Source organism: Brachyhypopomus gauderio, chromosome 6 (genome assembly GCF_052324685.1).
Source record: "Brachyhypopomus gauderio isolate BG-103 chromosome 6, BGAUD_0.2, whole genome shotgun sequence".
NCBI classification, from domain to species: Eukaryota; Metazoa; Chordata; class Actinopteri; order Gymnotiformes; family Hypopomidae; genus Brachyhypopomus; species Brachyhypopomus gauderio.
The window spans coordinates 20326140-20345708 of NC_135216.1; the positions used below are offsets into that span (position 1 = coordinate 20326140).

At 40.8% G+C, this 19569-nt stretch overlaps 2 protein-coding genes and 1 long non-coding RNA gene across 8 annotated transcripts in view; 2 read left to right on the forward strand and 1 right to left on the reverse strand.

Annotated features, from left to right (window-relative positions):
• The window catches only part of sdha (succinate dehydrogenase complex, subunit A, flavoprotein (Fp)), a 35979-nt gene extending 32488 nt beyond the window's left edge, over nt 1-3491 (forward strand). The window contains exons 13-15 of the mRNA XM_077009517.1: nt 26-156; nt 2783-2896; nt 3087-3491. Coding sequence (XP_076865632.1) covers nt 26-156; nt 2783-2896; nt 3087-3173 — 332 coding nt within the window. The 3' untranslated portion in view covers nt 3174-3491. The remainder of the gene's footprint in view (nt 1-25; nt 157-2782; nt 2897-3086) is intronic.
• Nucleotides 3492-4837: 1346 nt separating this feature from the next.
• On the reverse strand, nt 4838-19162 carry LOC143517243 (uncharacterized). Of its 2 annotated transcripts, XR_013131905.1 has the most exons (9): nt 18857-19162; nt 8395-8452; nt 8177-8242; nt 7707-7819; nt 7496-7572; nt 7273-7384; nt 6052-7160; nt 5411-5884; nt 4838-5195 (listed from the first exon to the last, which is right to left on the reverse strand). It is a non-coding gene; the product is annotated as an uncharacterized LOC143517243 (long non-coding RNA). The 2 variants fall into 2 exon arrangements; XR_013131904.1 differs by having other exon boundaries at nt 7496-7819.
• rxrba (retinoid x receptor, beta a) overlaps nt 18373-19569 on the forward strand; it is a 40232-nt gene continuing 39035 nt past the window's right edge. For 4 of the 5 annotated variants that reach the window (XM_077009519.1, XM_077009522.1, XM_077009521.1 and 1 more), the window contains exons 1-2: nt 18373-18531; nt 19094-19238. In XM_077009519.1, coding sequence (XP_076865634.1) covers nt 19223-19238 — 16 coding nt within the window. In that variant the 5' untranslated portion in view covers nt 18373-18531; nt 19094-19222. Of the gene's footprint in view, nt 18538-19093; nt 19239-19569 lie in introns of all 5 variants that reach the window. The other variant, XM_077009520.1, reaches the window with a different exon arrangement.

Below are 19569 nucleotides of genomic sequence, written 5' to 3' on the forward strand. Positions count from 1 at the left end.
TTAAATTCTCACTTTGGTTTCTCAGGTATTGTTTGGAACTCTGACCTGGTGGAAACTCTGGAGCTGCAGAATCTGATGCTAAATGCTGTGCAGACCATTAATGGAGCTGAAGCTCGCAAAGAAAGCAGGGGGGCTCATGCCCGTGAGGACTTTAAGGCAAGGTTCATTCAATTCTCATTATAGCTTAATGCAGAAGCAGATGTCATTCTTTACTTTGGTGTTACACTCCTCCCAATTGTTGGGCTCCAGTCTAGGCTACAGAGTGGGAGTGGTAACAGTTAAACAGGCAGTGTAGTGTTGTAAGTAGTTTACCAATCTTTAGTCTTGTTGGGACAGGGTTTGTTTACAATGGTAAAACAAACACACCACTACAAAATACAGCAAACCAATCAATACCTATAAACAACACTATAATATAGCACAATATACGAGAAACACCAAATGATTCCGAAGGGGTGCTACAGGCTAGAGAACAATGGACGACGCCCAAGGACTGAACAAAATATTTCTAAACCCTAACCCTACACAGGGGTTAGGTGTCCTCCACTTGCCTAATGAGAGATAAATTTGTTCACTTGGAACAAAAGTTGCATGAATTAGAGGTATGCTTTGGCCAGAGGAGAGAGCAGTGGGTACATCTGAGAATTTTCTTACCACCACTTCAAAGGACAGTTGGTCAGTGGAAGAGTTGTCTCTCTTCTGTACATTTGAATTCTGCTTATATCCCACTGTTGGTCTGGGCTGCTGTTGTAGTAGGTCTTCTACACTGAAAAATATTATGAGAATTTTACTTTAAAAACGTTTTGCAAGTTTATGCATTTGTTAAAAGTAAATTTAATTTAAGATAAATTTAAATAACTTCAACTCTGTTTCAAGACTTGCATGCTACACAGATTAAATAAGTGAACTGAACTCCAATCAGTCCTTTCTTTTAATAAACTGTACTTAACCCTTTGTGGTCTGCGAACATGGAACTGCGTAAAAATCTTATGTTCTAATCTTTTATTAACCTGTTAAATCTCCAGCCTTTTTTTTTTCGTTTTCTGCCCAAAATTACACACCCAAATCTTGAAGCTTTCTAATCAAACAGTAGACAGACTAGAGCAGGGGTGTTGAACTCAAATTCATAGTGGGTCTGCCTATTTTTGTTTAGACAATTATTGCACACTTTCTGTAAATTATATAAACTTCATTTCACTTCTCAAATATCACTGTTTTTGTCCCCTATATGATATATTTAACTGAATTTTTTAATCCAAACATTCAATGATTTATAAAGGTAAATCAGGAAAATTAACAAGGGTGCCCAAATTTTCGCATCCCACTGTAAAGTTAACTACTTTGTTACATGTTCTATCTTTATGGCTTTGCCACACAGTGATTCTTCTTGTATGATGCAGTGATAAACAGTTAGCACACCTGCACAGTTCTCAGCTCACATCTTCTCCCATACTCTGTTCACTCTTTTGACCACACCTCGCTGGTGCACCATTTGTCGTTAATCCCATGATTTTTTCCCATGGCAACTTTCAGTTACACATTTGGAAACCTCTTCCAATATTTCCTTCCCTGTGGTTGTGCCATGCATTGATTTTAATTCTAAAAGTTCCTTCGTAACACAGATTTGAGTCCACCCCACGGATGAAGACTGACAGCTGGGCAGTATCTGATCCATCACTGCATCAGATACTGCCCACAAAATAACATATTTCTATGTATTTCTGTACTTACAAGAGCTGCAGTTATGGCTGCTTGTTGTTCAAGTGATCTAGTCCATTGTGTTATCACATCCATGATGAGTTTGTGCTGTCGGACCTGTAGCAGTTTCTGTTTAGCCACGAGAACAGTGGTGGCCATGGCAATTCAATGGAAGAAGGTGGCTATGTGTCTTACTCAACCTAGCAATTGACTGACATGGTTTACACTTAGGCCTGCTTGAGAAGCCAGATTTAAAGTGTGGGCAAAACATTTTATCTGTGGTGCTAGCCCAGCCACTTTCACTTCTACCTCCATATTGTGTGTGTTGTCCATAACAACAGCAATGATGTGACTATTTCTTTCTAGCTCTCACTTCAAAACAGTGATTCAAAAAGAGGCCGTGTTTGCAGTACGGTGCTTGCCATTCCCCACTCTCCAGTGATCACATGTGCCGTTATAGTGATATAGCTCAGGGTAGCCATCGATGTGCACCATCGCTACGCTGTCTGTCTCTTTCAAAGTTCACATGTTTGCTATTGTTTTGCTGTACAGGGCTGGGAAAACAACGCAACTGATGTGATGGGATACTGTACTTGGGCATCAACGTGTTGACATGTCACAGATTTGGACAACGGCTTTAGGCACTAATGTGTTCTCTATTGCTCGCACTCAGCTTATTATTTCTCCACCTCCCCTCTTCCTGGAAGCAGCTCGCGAGCAGTTTATATCTGAGAGACTCCGTCCATATAGTCATGGTGCACATCAATAGGTAGAGACCAATAGAATTATCCTATTAACAAAGAGAGACCCAAAGAGACAGACACACACAAACAGAACCTCGAGCAGTCACAAGTCAGACACATTTGAGAGTTTTTATTTTTAAGATGCATTTTTATAATGATCGGGGGGGGGGGGGGGGGAAGAATAAAGATAAAATAAACAATATTCAGTGCAGTACATCTTTGATTAGACTGTTCTGTGCATATATGAGCATGTCGGTGGATTTCAACTACAACTGCTGCAACATTGCTTTAATTATTTTGCCAATATTCAAAAGTAAGCATTAATGATTGTTTTTATACAGGAGCGTGTAGATGAGTATGACTACTCCAAACCACTACAGGGTCAAGAAAAGAGACCTTTCAGCAAGCACTGGAGGAAGCACACACTCTCCTATACAGATCCTAAGACAGGAAAGGTATTCTTGTATTTCTTTTGTGTATTCATCAGGAAGTCCTCAGTTGAATCTTTAGTGATGGTGTGGATATGTGAAGAAATGTTATGGATAAATAATGGTAAATGCACAAATCTTGTTACGTTCACAAAATGTAGGAGTATAACAATTAGCTTCTCAGGTTCATTTGTGTCATTTATTTTGTGTTTCTCAGGTCACTCTGGAATATAGGCCTGTGATTGATGATTCTCTGAATGCTGAAGACTGTGGCGCCATTCCACCTGCCATACGTTCCTATTAAACACATCCACAACTTGTCTTCTAAGGCCTCCTACAAGATTCTCAATAATATGCCTCCATCAGATATCTTCATGTAAAACTTGCCATTAAAATTGGGTATCCTGTGCTGTGCTTTAAACTATGTGAACTGAGATCTTTTTTTAAAGGATATATTTGAATTTCAAAATATTTTTCCCCTGGCAGATCATTTTTTATTTGGGGGCAGTTCATTTTGCATCTCACTTAGCTTGTGTTTGTAAGTTTGTCAGATCAGTAAAGACATGTTAAAGATAAATACAGATAAATACAGATAAATAAAGATACAAAAGATGTGACTGCAGCATTTGATTTTAACATGGGTGTGGACCGTCACTCACAGAAACTGTAATGTTTGTGATAATAGTTATTTATATAGCACCTATGGTGTTCTTAAGGAAACTTTAAAGCTTTACCCACACATGTGCACAGAGGCGGTCTTTGCATAGAGGCATTGATAGGCAACTGGTGCTGGCCTACAAAGCAAAGAATGGTCCAGCTCCTCCTTACTTGATGGCCATGGTAAAAACCCAGATGCATACCTAGAGCCCTCCGCGCCTCAAGTATGTCTCGTCTTGACCCTCCATCATCCAGGACACATGGGAGACAAGCATCCAGACTTTTCTCTGTCCTGGCTCCAAGGTGGTGGAATGAACTTCCCTTGGGTGTCCGAACATCGGAGTCACTTGCTGTCTTCAGACGCCGACTGAAGACCCACCTCTTTCAAGTGCACTTTACATAATTATGCTTCGTCTATTGTGCTTTATTGTCTCTTTCCTCAGGTGTTTGTTACAGGTATTGCTTACTCAGGGTTCCCGCGGAGTCTTAAAAAGTCTTAAAATGTCTGAAATTAAAAACTTTAAATTTAAGGCCTTAAAAGACTTTAAAAACAGCCAGATTTTCATCCAAGGTCTTAAATTTAATTTAGTCAGGTCTTAAAATTTTACCTTAGTTAATTTTAGAAAAGTGTAGTTTAATCGAAACGTCCGGAAGTCAGTTCTGTGTTGTCTGTGTTTGTGCGGGGCCAGAGCCGTATAGAGAGAGAGTCGCGACAACGGAAGTTCAAAACGCTTGATGGTCACGTGATTCACGGAGCCTTCAGATAGTTCCAGGAAGTTCAATTTGAGCGCATAAACACACAGACAGAACTGAGATTTGAGGATTATTTTGACCTTACAGCGACCAAATTTAGGCTAATGTGAGAGCACATTGCTGTTTAATGCTTTGATTGTTTTATAATTCTTATATATTACGTTCATTTATATATTTAGAGGGACAGGAAGGGGTGAGAAATTCAGATCAGATTAAATTTCCAATATTAACATATCTTTAAATCATGGTGATTTCTGTAATCCCATGGTATTGGGGACCTAAGTAATCTAAATGACTAATGTACATTTTCTGACTTTCAGATACGACAGAAGGAAATTCTTTGACTTCATTGTGCAGAAATCTGCTTTAAAAGGGTACATTAAAACACATTACATTTACATCCAGACAGTATATGACGTATTAAAATACATTGATAAATTATATATAGCTTGTCTTTTTAATACACACTTATTTGCAGCAATTAATTCATTAAAATATCTGTAATAATCTCAAATATGAATATCATGTCAAGCAGTTTTTGTGTGTCCTTTCCTCCGTGTTGTTAGTGTAGTGTCCACCATGGTTTGCTGTGCTGCATGGGGATGCTCCAATTGATCGGAGAAAGGAGCAAAAATGTATGGTTTCCCCACTGATATTGAGAGGAGAAAAAAATGGTTGTCTCAACTCAGCAGGAGCAATCTTACCCTCACTAAAAATTACAATAGCAAAAAAATATGTGAGGTAATCATCAAACACTGCATTTGCACTTTTCACAATAAACACACTATTGGAAAGCTTAATGCCTGATTTATTAAAATACAGAATAGTGAACAAAAAAAAAAAAAAACAGACTCGGGTGCAGGGTGAGGGTGCTATCTAGTTGCAGGCTCCATTGAATCCCCTATGGTTCTTTGGCCTAAAGAGAGAGGAGAAAAAGACAGGAGAAAATGATTATTATGAGTATTGATGTGATATGAATTTGAACTTGTTGCACACCCTTGGTTGTTTTTTATACGTGTAATGAGTGTATACGTATCCAGTAAGTGTTCTCTAATACTGTGTATTCACCCACTATGGGATATGTATATGGGCAGACAAAACTGAGTTGTCATGTGTGAGGAGTAAACTCACATCACTCTGCAGGCACATTTTGAGGCAGACCAGTTCATCAGAACCAAACAGGGCAAGACTAGGCTGAGAGCAGATGCTGTTCCCACCATTTTTGTGCATCGCCCCGCACTCAGAAAGAGGAAGCCCCCTGCAATACGACGCACCACTGGACCTGTAAAGACAGGGCCCATAGCTGCTGATCACAGCTATAGTGTTAGAGGTGACACAGGTATAATAAGTATGAACTCCTAATAATTATATTATTTCTATAAGTGATAGAATATTTAAAATTTAATCACACTAAATAGTATATGTCTTTTATATCCAGCAGTTTCAAAAACTGAGGAAATAAGGGATGAGGATACAGAGAGAAGGGAAAGTGAGATTGAACAAAGAGAGAACATGGCTAGTGAGGAGAGACAGGGAGAGCTAATACAACCCAGTGAGCCAGCAGCCAGTCAGCATAACCATCAGCCAGAAGCCAGCCAATCAGAGCTATTGAAAAAATTAAAGAGACAAGAAAGAATCATGAGGAAAACAAAGGCAGCACTACAAAAAATAAGGAAGGAAAATGCTACTCTCAAGAAGACACTGAAAGTTAGGGACACAAAACTTAAGAAAACGTTTTCAAAAGATCAAATTAAAGCATTAGGCAGACTAACCACAAAAGGGATGAAATGGAGCAATGAGACAATTAAGAAGGCGTTGAAAATTCGCTTTACTGCTGGTGGGACAGGTTACAAGACCCTGCAGGAACTGCAAATTCCCCTGCCAGGAATAAGAACCCTACAGAGAAGGATGCAATGTGTTAGATTTGAGCCTGGTGTGCTGACAGAGGTGTTTGATTTCCTTAAACTGAAGGTAGATGGGTTGACAGAGATTGAACGGGAATGTGTGTTGACCTTGGATGAAATGGCAATCACACCAAGTGTGGAGTTGCATATGCTTACCGGCAAACTCTACGGTGATGTGACTTTGCCAGGTCACACAGGAGTAGCAACACATGCTTGTGTCTTTATGCTGGCTGGAAGCACAACACGGTGGAAGCAAGTAGTGGCATATCATTTCACTGGCAATTCTACCAACGGAGCACAGTACAGGCCAATAATTATTGAATTAATACAAAGGGCAGCATCCATAGGGCTACATGTGCTCAACGTCACCACTGACATGGGTAGTCCTAACCAGGCCATGTGGAGATCCTTTGGGGTCAACCTCAATAAAACATCTGTGCCACATCCATCAACACCAGACAGACAACTTTATTTCATGCCTGATGTCCCACATCTGGTAAAGAGCTTAAAAAGTGCCCTTGTCCATGGACATGTGTTCAAAATTCCTGAGGACATTGTAAACAAAGAGAACCTCCTCTCTAATGAGGTTTCAGTGGTCCCTATTAAAGACCTAGTGGCCTTTCAGGAAGGGATGGCATTAAAAATAGCTCCCCATCTGTCAGCTGCAGCCATCGAGCCAAGTCACTTTGACAAGATGAAGGTTGGTCCTGCTCTAAATGTATTCAATAAGGCAACAAGTGCTGGGCTGAAATACATGGTGCAGCAAGAAAAACGGCCTCTGTCCTACACAACTACAGCGTGGCTACTGGAGCAAGTTGATCATTGGTTCGATCTAATGTCATCTCGTCATCCAATTACGGCCCTGAGCAGACTGAAGATGGAGGAGTACCAAAAGGCCATCACCTTCCTCCAGGACATTGTCCATCTGTTCCGTGGGATGAAGATTGGTCAGAAGGGACACTGGAAGCCTGTTCAGACTGGGGTGATAATGGCAACAACATCAATTTTAGCCATACAAGAGGAGATGCTGACTAGAGGACACAGGTTTGTGTTAACATCAAGATTCACACAAGACTGCCTTGAAAATACCTTCAGCTGTGTGAGGTCTAAAAATCCTGTCCCAACTCCAGTGGAATTCCATCATGCACTGAAGATCATATCTGTGGGACAGTTCCTCACAGCCATCAGGTCTGGGAGCTACCTGGAAGACAACAGTAGCTTTTTGGCAGACTTCTTGGATACAGTGGAGCAAAATGTCATACCATCAGTCAGAGTGGAACAGCTAATGGCGGTCAACAGAGCTGCACCTGACCTCACAAAGACCGAGAAATGCATTCTCTTCCATCTTGCTGGCTACATCGTCCACAAGGTCATCAGGTTTGCCAGCATCTGTGAAAAATGCAAAATTGCAGCACAGCACAGTGATGACAGTCCTGCTGGAGAAAACAGCATCTTATTGAACTTAAGAGTTCAAGGCAGGTGCTCTTTGTCATCCGTCCCAAGACGCATATGATTTCATTCACCAAATTGAGGAACTATTTAGGACCAAGACTGGTTCCTCCCTCATGGAACTCCCCAATGCAGTGAGTGTCTTGGAGAAACAAGCTCAGGCACTTTGCAGTAAGCTTCCAGCTTGCTGTGAAATACAAGACAAAATCATGAAAAGATTCATACGGCTGAGGTTGAGAATTGAGGCAGCAACAATACGAAATGACAGAAAGAAGAAACAGTTAAAAGATGGTCATTTTGGAAGCAAGAGCCAATCCAGAAAGTTGAAAAACAACTCCAGTAGCCAAGCTTCAAAATCCGTCAACCCCTAAACAGCTCCAAATGTGCCATCAAGCCCATTAGTCACTCCAACAGAAACATTTGGACTAATCATTGCTCCTACAAGTGCTCCAGCCCCCCAGCTAACATCACTACTCCTACACTCCTACAGCCAACATACGGCAGTGTAATAAACATTGATTTCTTATTGCTATTTGAAACTTACCTTGTTGTGTTTTCAAACTCATCATGGTCAGCACCCAATTATCCCACAGCAGGCAACTAATATACACTAACAAGATAAATTAAATACAACATAAATAATACAATACAAGTCTAGTATGGTTACATATATCATACTGTACTATAACATTTTAGTATGTTGTATTCCTCTTTAGTCTTGTAAGATTCATTGATCAAAACTGCCACCCAGTTTCAACTTACCTTGTGTTTTCAATCTCTCTTGATGACCTTCTCTCTCCCTTTGCCATCAATACAAAGTCTGCTGAGCATAATACAGATAATAGTCAACAGAATAACAAAACCTACAAACACTTGATCTATAAATCACACTGTTGTGTACTATTTAGAAGTCTTAAATATGCATTCTAGTCAATATCAGCAATGATGTATCAAAAGAATGGCTCTCCTCGTTATTATGCGTTATCTTAACGTTAGCTGGTACTCCAAAATGGATATCCTCATTTCACCTCCTCGACCCAACACACTCTACAATCACACTCAAATGTTATATTTAACTAATACTAGCTACCCCGCAAAAACATCGCGTTTAGGTGAGATGGCATTAAGAGAGGAATTTACTATTAATAGGCTGTCAGTCGTTAATGTGAAATATCGCTAACCGTATTCGCGTTGTCTTAGCATAGATTTAGTTGTTGATGTTTATATTCAGGTATAATTGTTAGGTATCATTTGACTTTCATCTAGTGGTTTTTCCAGCTTTGAGTACCTTGTGTTCAGGACTATCTATTGTACCTTGGAGATTCCAAGCAACTACATAGCACTTTTGTAAGTCGCTCTGGATAAGAGCGTCTGCTAAATGCCGTAAATGTAAATGTAACTGCCTTGGGTCCCTTCCACTGCAGCATACTGTAGGGCATACCTGTCAAGTTTTGTATTTAAAAATACGGGACATTTCCTGTATATGACGTCATCGCCTAATTTGCATAATCAGTTATTTGCATATAGCCGCAATCGAGGCTGTAGGAGAAACGAAAACATCTTTGGAGTGGCAAAAGTGAAGAAAAAACACCCCAAATATGTTTTGAACTACAAATGAATTAAAAAATTTAAAATTTCTAGTGGTATTTCTAGCTACAAATGGGGACATCTCCTGGGCATATTTCTGTGCCTTTAGCCCGCGTTTGTGCTTGGCAGATTGTTCGTGCTGACGGACATCGTTCCTTCCCCCATGAGAGACACTAAAATCACAGCTACATATCTTACAGAATGAGTAGCTGTGCCCCTTCATGCTCCTCTTTAGGAAAATAAATTCCCTGTCGCATTCGTCAAGGTACTTACACGTACGCTTAGCTTTTTAGGCAGGACTGCCTTCTCTCGTTAAATCCTGATTTGTTGTTCCACGTTTGCTCCCACTGTCTAAACCCGCAAGTTTTAATTTATATATTTTTTAAAGCATTCATGTGCCGCGCCAAACAGAATTCTGTCACTAGCCTCGCGAGAACTGCTACCTGCAGTAGTCTGGGTGGCAGTTCTCGCGAGGCTAGTGACAGAATTCTGTTTGGAGCGGCACATGAATGCTTTAAAAAAATAAAAATTGAAAACTGAAAATACGGGACAAATACGGGAAAATAAAAATACAGGACGTCGCCGGGACAGAGCGGTAAAATACGGGACTGTCCCGGCCAAAACGGGACACTTGACAGGTATGCTGTAGGGGCCCCTGCCTAGCTAACTTATTTCTCACATGTTAATGTAGATGGGCCCCCTGGCTAAATTCGCCTTGAGCCCCCCAAATTGCTAAGTCCGCCACTGCATGTGCACATACACAAAGCCTAAGAAATGTTGGGGAAAATAGATGTTTCAGTTGAGCTTTGAAGGTGGTAAGAGAAGAGCATAGTGGAAGGGATTGAGGTAAAGAGTTTCTGTGCCATGATGCTAAATGATCTGCTGCTAGCTGGGCACAGTCTGAATTTCATTATGGACAGTAATCCAGAACCAGAGAACCTCAGTGTATTGGATGGATGGTAGGAGAGAAGGAGTTCTGAAAGATATGATGGAGCTTAATCATGCAGTGACTTGAAATGTGAGTAGGAGTATTGTAAACTGAATGTAGAAGGATATGGGAAACTAGTGTAATTGATGAAGTGGCTTCTTTATGATTGCCAGACAAATGGCTTTTTGCAGCTTTGGGTCCAAGAACACCTGCCAGTCAGCAAACATTCTGGCCCTCAAAGACCTGTTAGTCCACTTCTAAAAAGTCCACCTCCACTTATTATTCTAAATTAGAAGCACCCGTTTGAGGTTGTTGGCTGCATAAAGACACCTGTCCACCCCACACAATCAGTAAGACTCCCAACTACTAACATGGATAAGACCAAAGAGCTTTTACAAAATTGTAGACCTCCACAAGGCTGAAAAGGGCTGTGTGGCAATTGCCAAGCAGCTTGGTGAAAAAAGATCTGTTGGCGCAATTATTAGAAAATGGAAGAAGCTAAACATGGCTGTCAATCTCTCTTGGACTGGGGCTCCATGCAAGATCTCACCTCGTAGAATAATCAACCCAGAACTACATTGGAGGAGCTGGTCAATGACCTGAAGAGAGCTGGCACCGCTGTTTCCAATGTTTTCCTGTGGGTGATACACTAAGATGTCATACTTTAAAGTCATGCATGACACGGAAGGTTCCCCTGCTTAAATCAGCACACGTCCAGACCCATCTTAAGTTTGCCCATGACTATTTGGATGATCCAGAGAAGTCATGGGAGAAAGTTCTGTGGTCAGATGAGACAAAAATAAAATGTTGGTCTTAATTTCACTTGCTGTGGAGGACAAAGAATGATGAGTACTATCCCAAAAACACCATCCCTACTGGGAAGCATGGGGATGGAGGCATCATGCTTTGGGGGTGTTTTTCTGCACATGGCACAGGACAACTGCACTGTATTAAGGAGAGGATGACCCGGCCATGTATTACGAGATTTTGGGGAACAACCTCCTTCCCTCAGTTAGAGCATTGAAGATGGATCATGGCTGGGTATTTCAACATGACAATGATCCAAAGCAAACAACCAGTATAATCAAGGAGTGGCTCCGTAGGAAGCATATTAAGGTTCTGGAGTGGCCTAGCCAGTCTCCACACCCAAGTCCTATAGAAAATCTTTGGAGGGAGCTCAAACTCCGCATTTCACAGTGACTGTCCTGGCTGATCTGGAGAAGATCAGTGTGGAGAAATGGGCCAAAATCCCTGCTGCAGTGTGTGCAAACCTGGTGAAAAACTACAGGAAACATTTGACCTCTGTAATTGCAAACAAAGGCTACTGTACCATTACTGTACTACTGTACCAACATTGATTTTCACAGGTGTTAATATGCTTATTTGCAGCAGTAACACAAATTGTTAAATACATTGTCATTTCCTGATTTTTATTTTTTATTGTCTCACAGTGGACATGCACCTAAGATGAAAAGTTCAGACCCTTCCATGATTTCTAAGTGGAAGAGCAGAGTTGCAGCATGTAATGAGAAAAATCTGGGGCCCATTTCAGATCCTTGTGGGACACCATATTTTACTTTTGTGTGCTCAGAGCATTTTTTATGTACAAGGACAAATTGGCAACAATCTGTTGAGTAGGATTTGAACCAGGAGAGTGCTTGACCTCTTATGCCAATGAGCATTGATGGGCAGTAAGGCATTAGAAGTAACGTAACTGTAATCCAATTACTTTATTCAAATAACAAGTAAAGGTATTACAATTGCAAAAACAGTAATTAGATTACTGTTAAAACAGTTTTAAATCAAATCAAAACTGTTACTTTCCCCGCAAGCAGGCAGCCTTACTGCATTACCAAACCATGATTTTGTTTGTGAGAGTCTCATGACAATCACGTATGTGAGGTGCAATGTCAAACAACAGACAGGTGTGTAGATTAACAAGAGAAACTGGAGCGCGAAAGAGAGCAGGACCATGCAGCATTTAATTCTTGGACGTACTGACATTACTTATATAATACACTGTTCACAAAAATAAAGGGAACACTTAAACAACACAATATAACTCCAAGTCAACCACACTTCTGTGAAACCAACCTGTTCAGTTAGGAAGCAACACTGATTGTGAATCAGTTTCACCTGCTGTTGTGCAAATGGAATGGACAACAGGTAGAAATGAGAGGCAATTAGCAAGAACCCCCCTATAAAGGAGTGGTTCTGCAGGTGGGGACCACAGACCACTTCTCAGTACCTATGCTTTCTGGCTGATGTTTTGGTCACTTTTGAATGTTGGTGGTCCTTTCACACTTGTGGTAGCATGAGACGGACTCTACAACCCACACAAGTGGCTCAGGTAGTGCAGCTCATCCAGGATGGCACATCAATGCGAGCTGTGGCAAGAAGGTTTGCTGTGTCTGTCAGCGTAGTGTCCAGAGGCTGGAGGTGCTACCAGGAGACAGGCCAGTACACCAGGAGATGTGGAGGAGGCCATAGGACAACAACCCAGCAGCAGGACCGCTACCTCCGCCTTTGTGCAAGAAGGAACAGGAGGAGCACTGCAAGAGCCCTGCAAAATGACCTCCAGCAGGCCACAAATGTGCATGTGTCTGCACAAACGGTTAGAAACCGACTCCATGAGGATGGTATGAGGGCCCGACGTCCACAGATGGGGGTTGTGCTCACAGCCCAACACCGTGCAGGACGCCTGGCATTTGCCAGAGAACACCAGGATTGGCAAATTCGCCACTGACGCCATTGTGCTCTTCACAGATGAAAGCAGGTTCACACTGAGCACATGTGACAGACGTGACAGAGTCTGGAGACGCCATGGAGAGCGATCTACTGCCTGCAACATTCTTCAGCATGACCGGTTTGGCAGTGGGTCAGTAATGGTGGTGGGTGGCATTTCTTTGGAGGGCCGCACAGCCCTCCATGTGCTCACCAGAGGTAGCCTGACTGCCATTAGGTACCGAGAGGAGATCCTCAGACTCCTTGTGAGACCATATGCTGGTGTGGTTGGCCCTGGGTTCCTCCTAATGCAGGACAATGCTAGAACTCATGTGGTTGGAGTGTGTCAGCAGTTCCTGCAAGATGAAGGCATTGAGGCTATGAACTGGCCCGCCTGTTCCCCAGACCTGAATTCGATTGAGCACATCTGGGACATCATGTCTCGCTCCATCCACCAACGTCACGTTGCACCACAGACTGTCCAGGATTTGGCGGATGCTTTAGTCCAGATCTGGGAGGAGATCCCTCAGGAGACCATCCGCCACTTCATCAGGAGCATGCCCAGGCGTTGTAGGGAGTTCATACAGGCACGTGGAAGCCACACACAATACTGAGCCTCATTTTGACTAGTTTTAAGGACATTACATCAAAGTTGGATCAGCCTGTAGTGTGTTTTTCCACTTTAATTTTGTGTGTGGCTCCAAATCCAGGCCTCCATTGGTTAATAAATTTGATTTCCATTGATGATTTTTATGTGATTTTGTTGTCAGCACATTCAACTTTGTACAGAACAAAGTATTCATTGAGAATATTTAATTCATTCAGATCTAGGATGTGTTATTTGAGTGTTTCCTTTATTTTTTTGAGCAGTGTATATCACTGGCTATATTGTCGAGGACGTTGTCCATTTCTACCATAGACTAAATAATTTCGATGCACCGTCAAAAAATATCGACCAAAAGTGATGTAAAACTGCCACAAAAAAAGTCCTTTGCAGGATACCTTGAGAGAGAATATGATTCAGCCAATTTGAAAGCTACTCAGATACGTAGACATTGTTTCCACCACTGCTGACATCTGTATGGTGAATAATAAGTTTTATGGGTGTAAGAGTTCACTGGATTAATTCCACTTTGCAGTGCAACAAGGTTGCACTAGCATGTAAGAAAATTATATGATGTAATTGGAGCAGAGATAGAAGAAATCCATTCATTATATGGTCTGCGTGATTAATTGTTGCCACTGTAACGGATAATGCATTCAAATTTGCCAAAGCATTCAGAATAATTTTGGGCCTGTAATTTTGGGTCTGAATCTTAAAGTGAAGATGATGATGATGATGAACGAACTTTTACAGATTGCATAGAAGCTCTTTCAACTGCATTTTGGACAGTTTAGCCTCTCTTCACACTACAATTAACCTAATTTCAGCAAGCAATGTTGACAAACTTAAATTTAAATTACAACAAGGCTGTATATAGGAGTAGCATTGCAAAATGCACTGCTCTTTGGACTAAAGCAAGTCGATCAACATTACCCTCTGAACAGGCGGCTATTAGGAGGAGGTCAGCCACAGGAAGCTAATGGTACCCACGTCCACAAGGTGGAATTCCCTGTACGAGGCCATTTACAGAATCTTCACAATTTCCATGAATGAACTGAATCCCTTGTGTGTCAAACCTGGAATTAAGTGCCTTAATGAAAGAGTACCAATTCTTCAAAGAGTACTGCACTGGACATCTTACAAGAGGATGAGTGCACCTATGGAACTTTACTACCAACACGCACAATGTCAAAGACATTTTCCATGAAAGACGACCTCTCTAGAATGATAACCAGCCTTCCAAATGTCATTGTAATGACATGATTATTGTCTGATAATTGATAGAGTGGATTTATTGAAGTTTAGGTGGATCGGCACTTTCCTTGAAAAGGAACAGACTGTCTGATAAGATATTTGAGAAGCTTTTGCTGATGTGAAAAAACCACTGTTTCACTCCAACAAGGTAGTCATGGTAGCCATAAAATGAGACTGGACTAATAGCCTAAATGTGCCATGCCACATCATTGTTTGTTTTGGTAAACTCATTATTACTCCTCTCTGCACTTTACCAACTGTTAAAATATGTAAATGTTGTTCATTCAGAGTATAGTCAGGAGAGACATTGATTTTAATGATTTTATTGCTTTATTTAATTTATAACTATTCAAATGAAGGAGTATAAACACATAAAAAGAATTTATTGAATATGCTGGAAAGTGCAGAAATATTTGATTAAAATGTGGTTTAATTTGAAGAAAATTTAAATGTTAGTTTTCTTCGTCAGAAACTGTTGCATGTAATTTAATTCTTGTTTGATACAATGTGCATAAGGTTAAAATATTGAAACAAATAAAACAAGTTTGAAAGACTTTCATTTGATTACATATTATATGATGGAATATGCAGAAAAAATAGAATTATGCTAGAAGGTCTTGCTTTACAGAATATTCAGGTTGTGTGTCATGTTTTTGAAAGGTACGACATGGAAAAAAATAATTAAAATATTATTACTGGTTAAAGTCATTGGATTCAATCTTCTTTCTAATATGCATTTTAAAATCAGGGTCGTACAAGAAGGCAGTGGTCAAATCCGAAAGGGAGTCCATAATAATTCAGCTCCGGACCCTTCCTTGTGGGCGTGTTGCTACATCATCTGCATCTAGTTATGTCCATGTTTGTAGTTCCGTGGGCGTGGGTAGTTTGTGAGCGTGTTTGTTGGTTTCACCTGTGCCTTGTCTCATGATCACTGGGAAACGTGTTATTCACCTATTTAATGTGTGTTCACGCAATGTCTCGTGCTCGTCTTTGTCGTGCCTGATAGAGTTACGTTTGAGTGCTTACGCTATCGCACCGAACTTCACCGTTTCATGTTCATTAAAAGTATGTGTCACCACCAAATTCTTAGTTGTGCCTGCCACCTCCGATCATCATAGAAAGACGAGCAAACAGAATGCCAGGATACGTGTCCAGAGCGAAGAAGGGGAAGAAGAAGGCCAAGCGCCGTCATACACAGGGGCAGTTTGTTCATTAGGGCGATTGGGCGACGCACCACGAAAGGATGAAAAAGGAAGCTTTTTTTTCTCACATTCTACCACGGCATTTAACTAGCTACGTCTGTTCTGGACAGCTTCTCTGCCTCTGAATGCTATTGTTAGCATTCAGAGGCTAACAATTCTCATTCTCGTTATTCTCATGTTAAATGTTCTTATTCTAAAGTGTAGGCGCTGCAATGCAATGTCTATGGGTTCCGGGAGAGCTTGCCCTTAAGTGCTTACATGGGCAGTCATGGCCTAGCGGTTAGGGAACTGGTCTTGTGACCGGAGGGTCGCAGGTTCGATCCCCAGGCCATGACTGAGGTGCCCCTGAGCAAGGCCCTTAACCCTCAATTGCTCACGTGTAAAAAAAAAATGAGATAAAAATGTAAGTCGCTCTGGATAATGTAAATGTAAGTGCTTGCGTCAGACTTAACGTAGGGAAAATAATCTGCTCAATACGGCCAGCGTTCCTTCAACTCAGAACCACTTAGTCGATTCCAGAGTTGTATAATCCAGGTTCAGAAAGTAAAAGTCCTCACCAGGATTTTGCTCAAGCTTGCTAGGTTTCTAATTAGTGCAATCCAGGTAAAATGAGTGGAATCAACACAATCCAGGAAGCCTAAGCAAAATCTTGGTGAGGACTTTTACTTTCTGAACCTGGACTATACAACTCTGGTCGTTTCATTAAGAGAAGTGCCATTCTGTCGTCGTAATAATAAAGATAAACTAATAGATGTGGATATAGATGTGGATCAGAGGTAAATAAACTAGATTTTTCCGGCGTGAGATATCGGAAGTGTGGCGTGAAAGCGTGTGAAAAATGCGTGTGTCTCACGCTCAATGCGTGAGAGATGGCAACCCTGAAAACATACTCTCTGCAACCATCTCCCGGCCAACATAACACAAAAAAGTGATTATTAACACAGAGCACATAAATGTAACTTAGTCAGTGGGAAACCTGCGTAATCACGTGCTGACCTTAGTAAGGGTCATATGCAAGTCATATGCACGCTTTGAGCGTGAGACTCACGCATTTTAGGGATTTCACACGCTCTCACGCCACACATGGAATTTCTCACGCTTGAATATTATTATTATTATTATTTGTTTATTTATTTTTTAAATAATCTAATCGCCGCACACCGCAGCATATTCAGCCAATCGGTTGTATATTATAACAGGTTGAACCAATCAGAATATAGATTGCGCTGTTGCTTGGTAGACTTTAGCCAGCCCGCTCCCCAACCACACCAGAGACCGTGAACCACACACACACACATACACACAGCCGCTACACTAACCATCGCGACAGATTCCAATCCCCCCGCCTGAAAAAAAGCTCATGCCCACCAAACTTGAGAGATCTGGTCATATGAAATAAATTTTATAATTTTTAAATTATTAAAGCATATTCAAATGCTTAAATGTTCTGTAGTGAGTGTCTGAAATATTTGGGCCTTTCTAACTTCTGGGTCTCCAAGTGCAAGTTCTATAATCTCCTGTGTTTGGGTTACTATTTCTCTCTCTCTCTCTCTCTCTCTCTATATATATATATATATACACACACACACACACACACACACACTTAATTTGGGTGAATGAACTTTGCTGTTGAACTGTTGAACACTCCACATATGTGTTCATAAACTTTATTTAAATGCTTAAACAAACCGGCATCAGCAGTTTTGTCGTTTACGGTAGCAATGGACGGAAGTGTCATGCGGCGTACAGTAAAACTCATAAAACGTGAGGGGTCACTCTTCCCAGAGTGAACACCGCTCGCCTTTCACGTTAAATGTTTATAAACTGAACGGTTCAATTTCAGAATTCACAAAAAATATGAACGTGCATTCATGCAACACTACACACACACAATTTTGGAAGGTAGCACAACCCATATGCAATTTTCTATTGCGCACGTTTCGTGTAATTATAGCTACATTTATTTCAAGCAGGTCGCCCAAACGTACAGTGCTGATTGTAACGCATTCTGTTTAAAATGTATTTATTAATTTCTTGTTAATTATTCAGTACAGTTGTATAACTATCCATCAATAGTGTACACCTTTTCAGACTTATACAGCTTATCGTTTATCAGTATCACTTGCTCATTTACAACACATTCTAAAATCATGCTTTCTGTTCAGTCAAAACCGCAGAGTAGTTTTTAATTAAAACAAACAATGAATTCAGTGAAATAAGCTGCTACTTAAAATCTAGGTCTTGCACACTTGCATGAGATACTAAGTGCCAGCCAAAACCTAACGATTTTATATAATCTATTACAATTTATTATATTACTTGAAGACGAAACTATTTTGTATGAGTAAGATATGGTTCATTTTTTATATTTCAGCTATGTAGATCTGGTGACTTCAAAATGATTAGATACTGCATGACACATTTCAGTGTAAATTACCTTTACTGGATGAGCCAAAATGGCGTAATGTAAATAGATTCAGTTTCCTCTTTAGAAAGGAAGGTTTGCTGACGATACAGAGTAACATAGCCACAATCTGAAGTGGGAGAAAGGCAGCAGAAGACCAACGAAGTATATTTTTGTATCACACATGATTTTCTGGGTAAAAGTGAATATACATTTAAATTTATCTACGTTGACTCGGATATTTCGTTGAAAACTGATCAAATATCTACGCCAGACAACCACTTTTCGCTTTTGTCTGCTAGCATAGAATGTTTTCGGTCAGAGACGTTAGCTAGCTAGTTAGCCAGCTAGATAGGACTCAATCAATTTACACTTTATTTAAATTATAATAACTCGCAACTTGATTATCTTGTTTCGTTTTAAGACGGGTAAAGCTAGTTTCGAAGCCGATGCATTGGTGCTCCTTACAGTAAGACGAGTCGTTATTATATACATAGGAGACCAAATAGCTATCTTATTACCTTGCAAGTTAGCATCCCGTGGACCACTTGGCTCCAGTCGTTAATGCATTTGCAGTAAGCAGGCCGTCTGTATAGCTAGTAGGCTAGCCAGCTAACTGGGATAGCTAACATTAGCATGCTGACCATTTATTGTGGCATATACAAGAAAAGCAGATACAGTGTCGCACAGATAAATATTGTATCCACATTTAAGGTTCCAGCAATTGGTTCTCACCACTTGTGTTTTGTGAACTGCAGATAATTATATCTGGCTAGTGAAGAAACCAGCGGCCCGGGCCTCAGTCCGCGGTCTTAAACTGCACTAGTATTCGGGTTTCAAGTTCGTGATTTGTTGTGCCAAACAGTTCCACGGACTGAGGGTTCGTCATGGGCGACAGTAGAGGTGAGTTAATTTGGGGTAGGTGACTATCCTTGAAATGTTTTCTATAAATTCCCATCTTTAAGTTGGTCAAGGGATGTCGTGTCTGGATTTTATTCGTTTCATTGCACAACCTTGACGCCACGACTAGATCTGCATTAATGTAAAAGAAAGGGTAAATCGTTGTAGGTTATACCTCATGGCTAAGCCACGACCAGTAGTCTTTAAATCACAATTTCACTGTCCACCCCTTACAAAAAAGAAAATACATTTTGATTTTAAAACTTTCAAACCTGGTACAGGGTAACGGTTTTAGTAGGCTTTTTAGATTCTGGTATCCAGTTTGGATTCATAG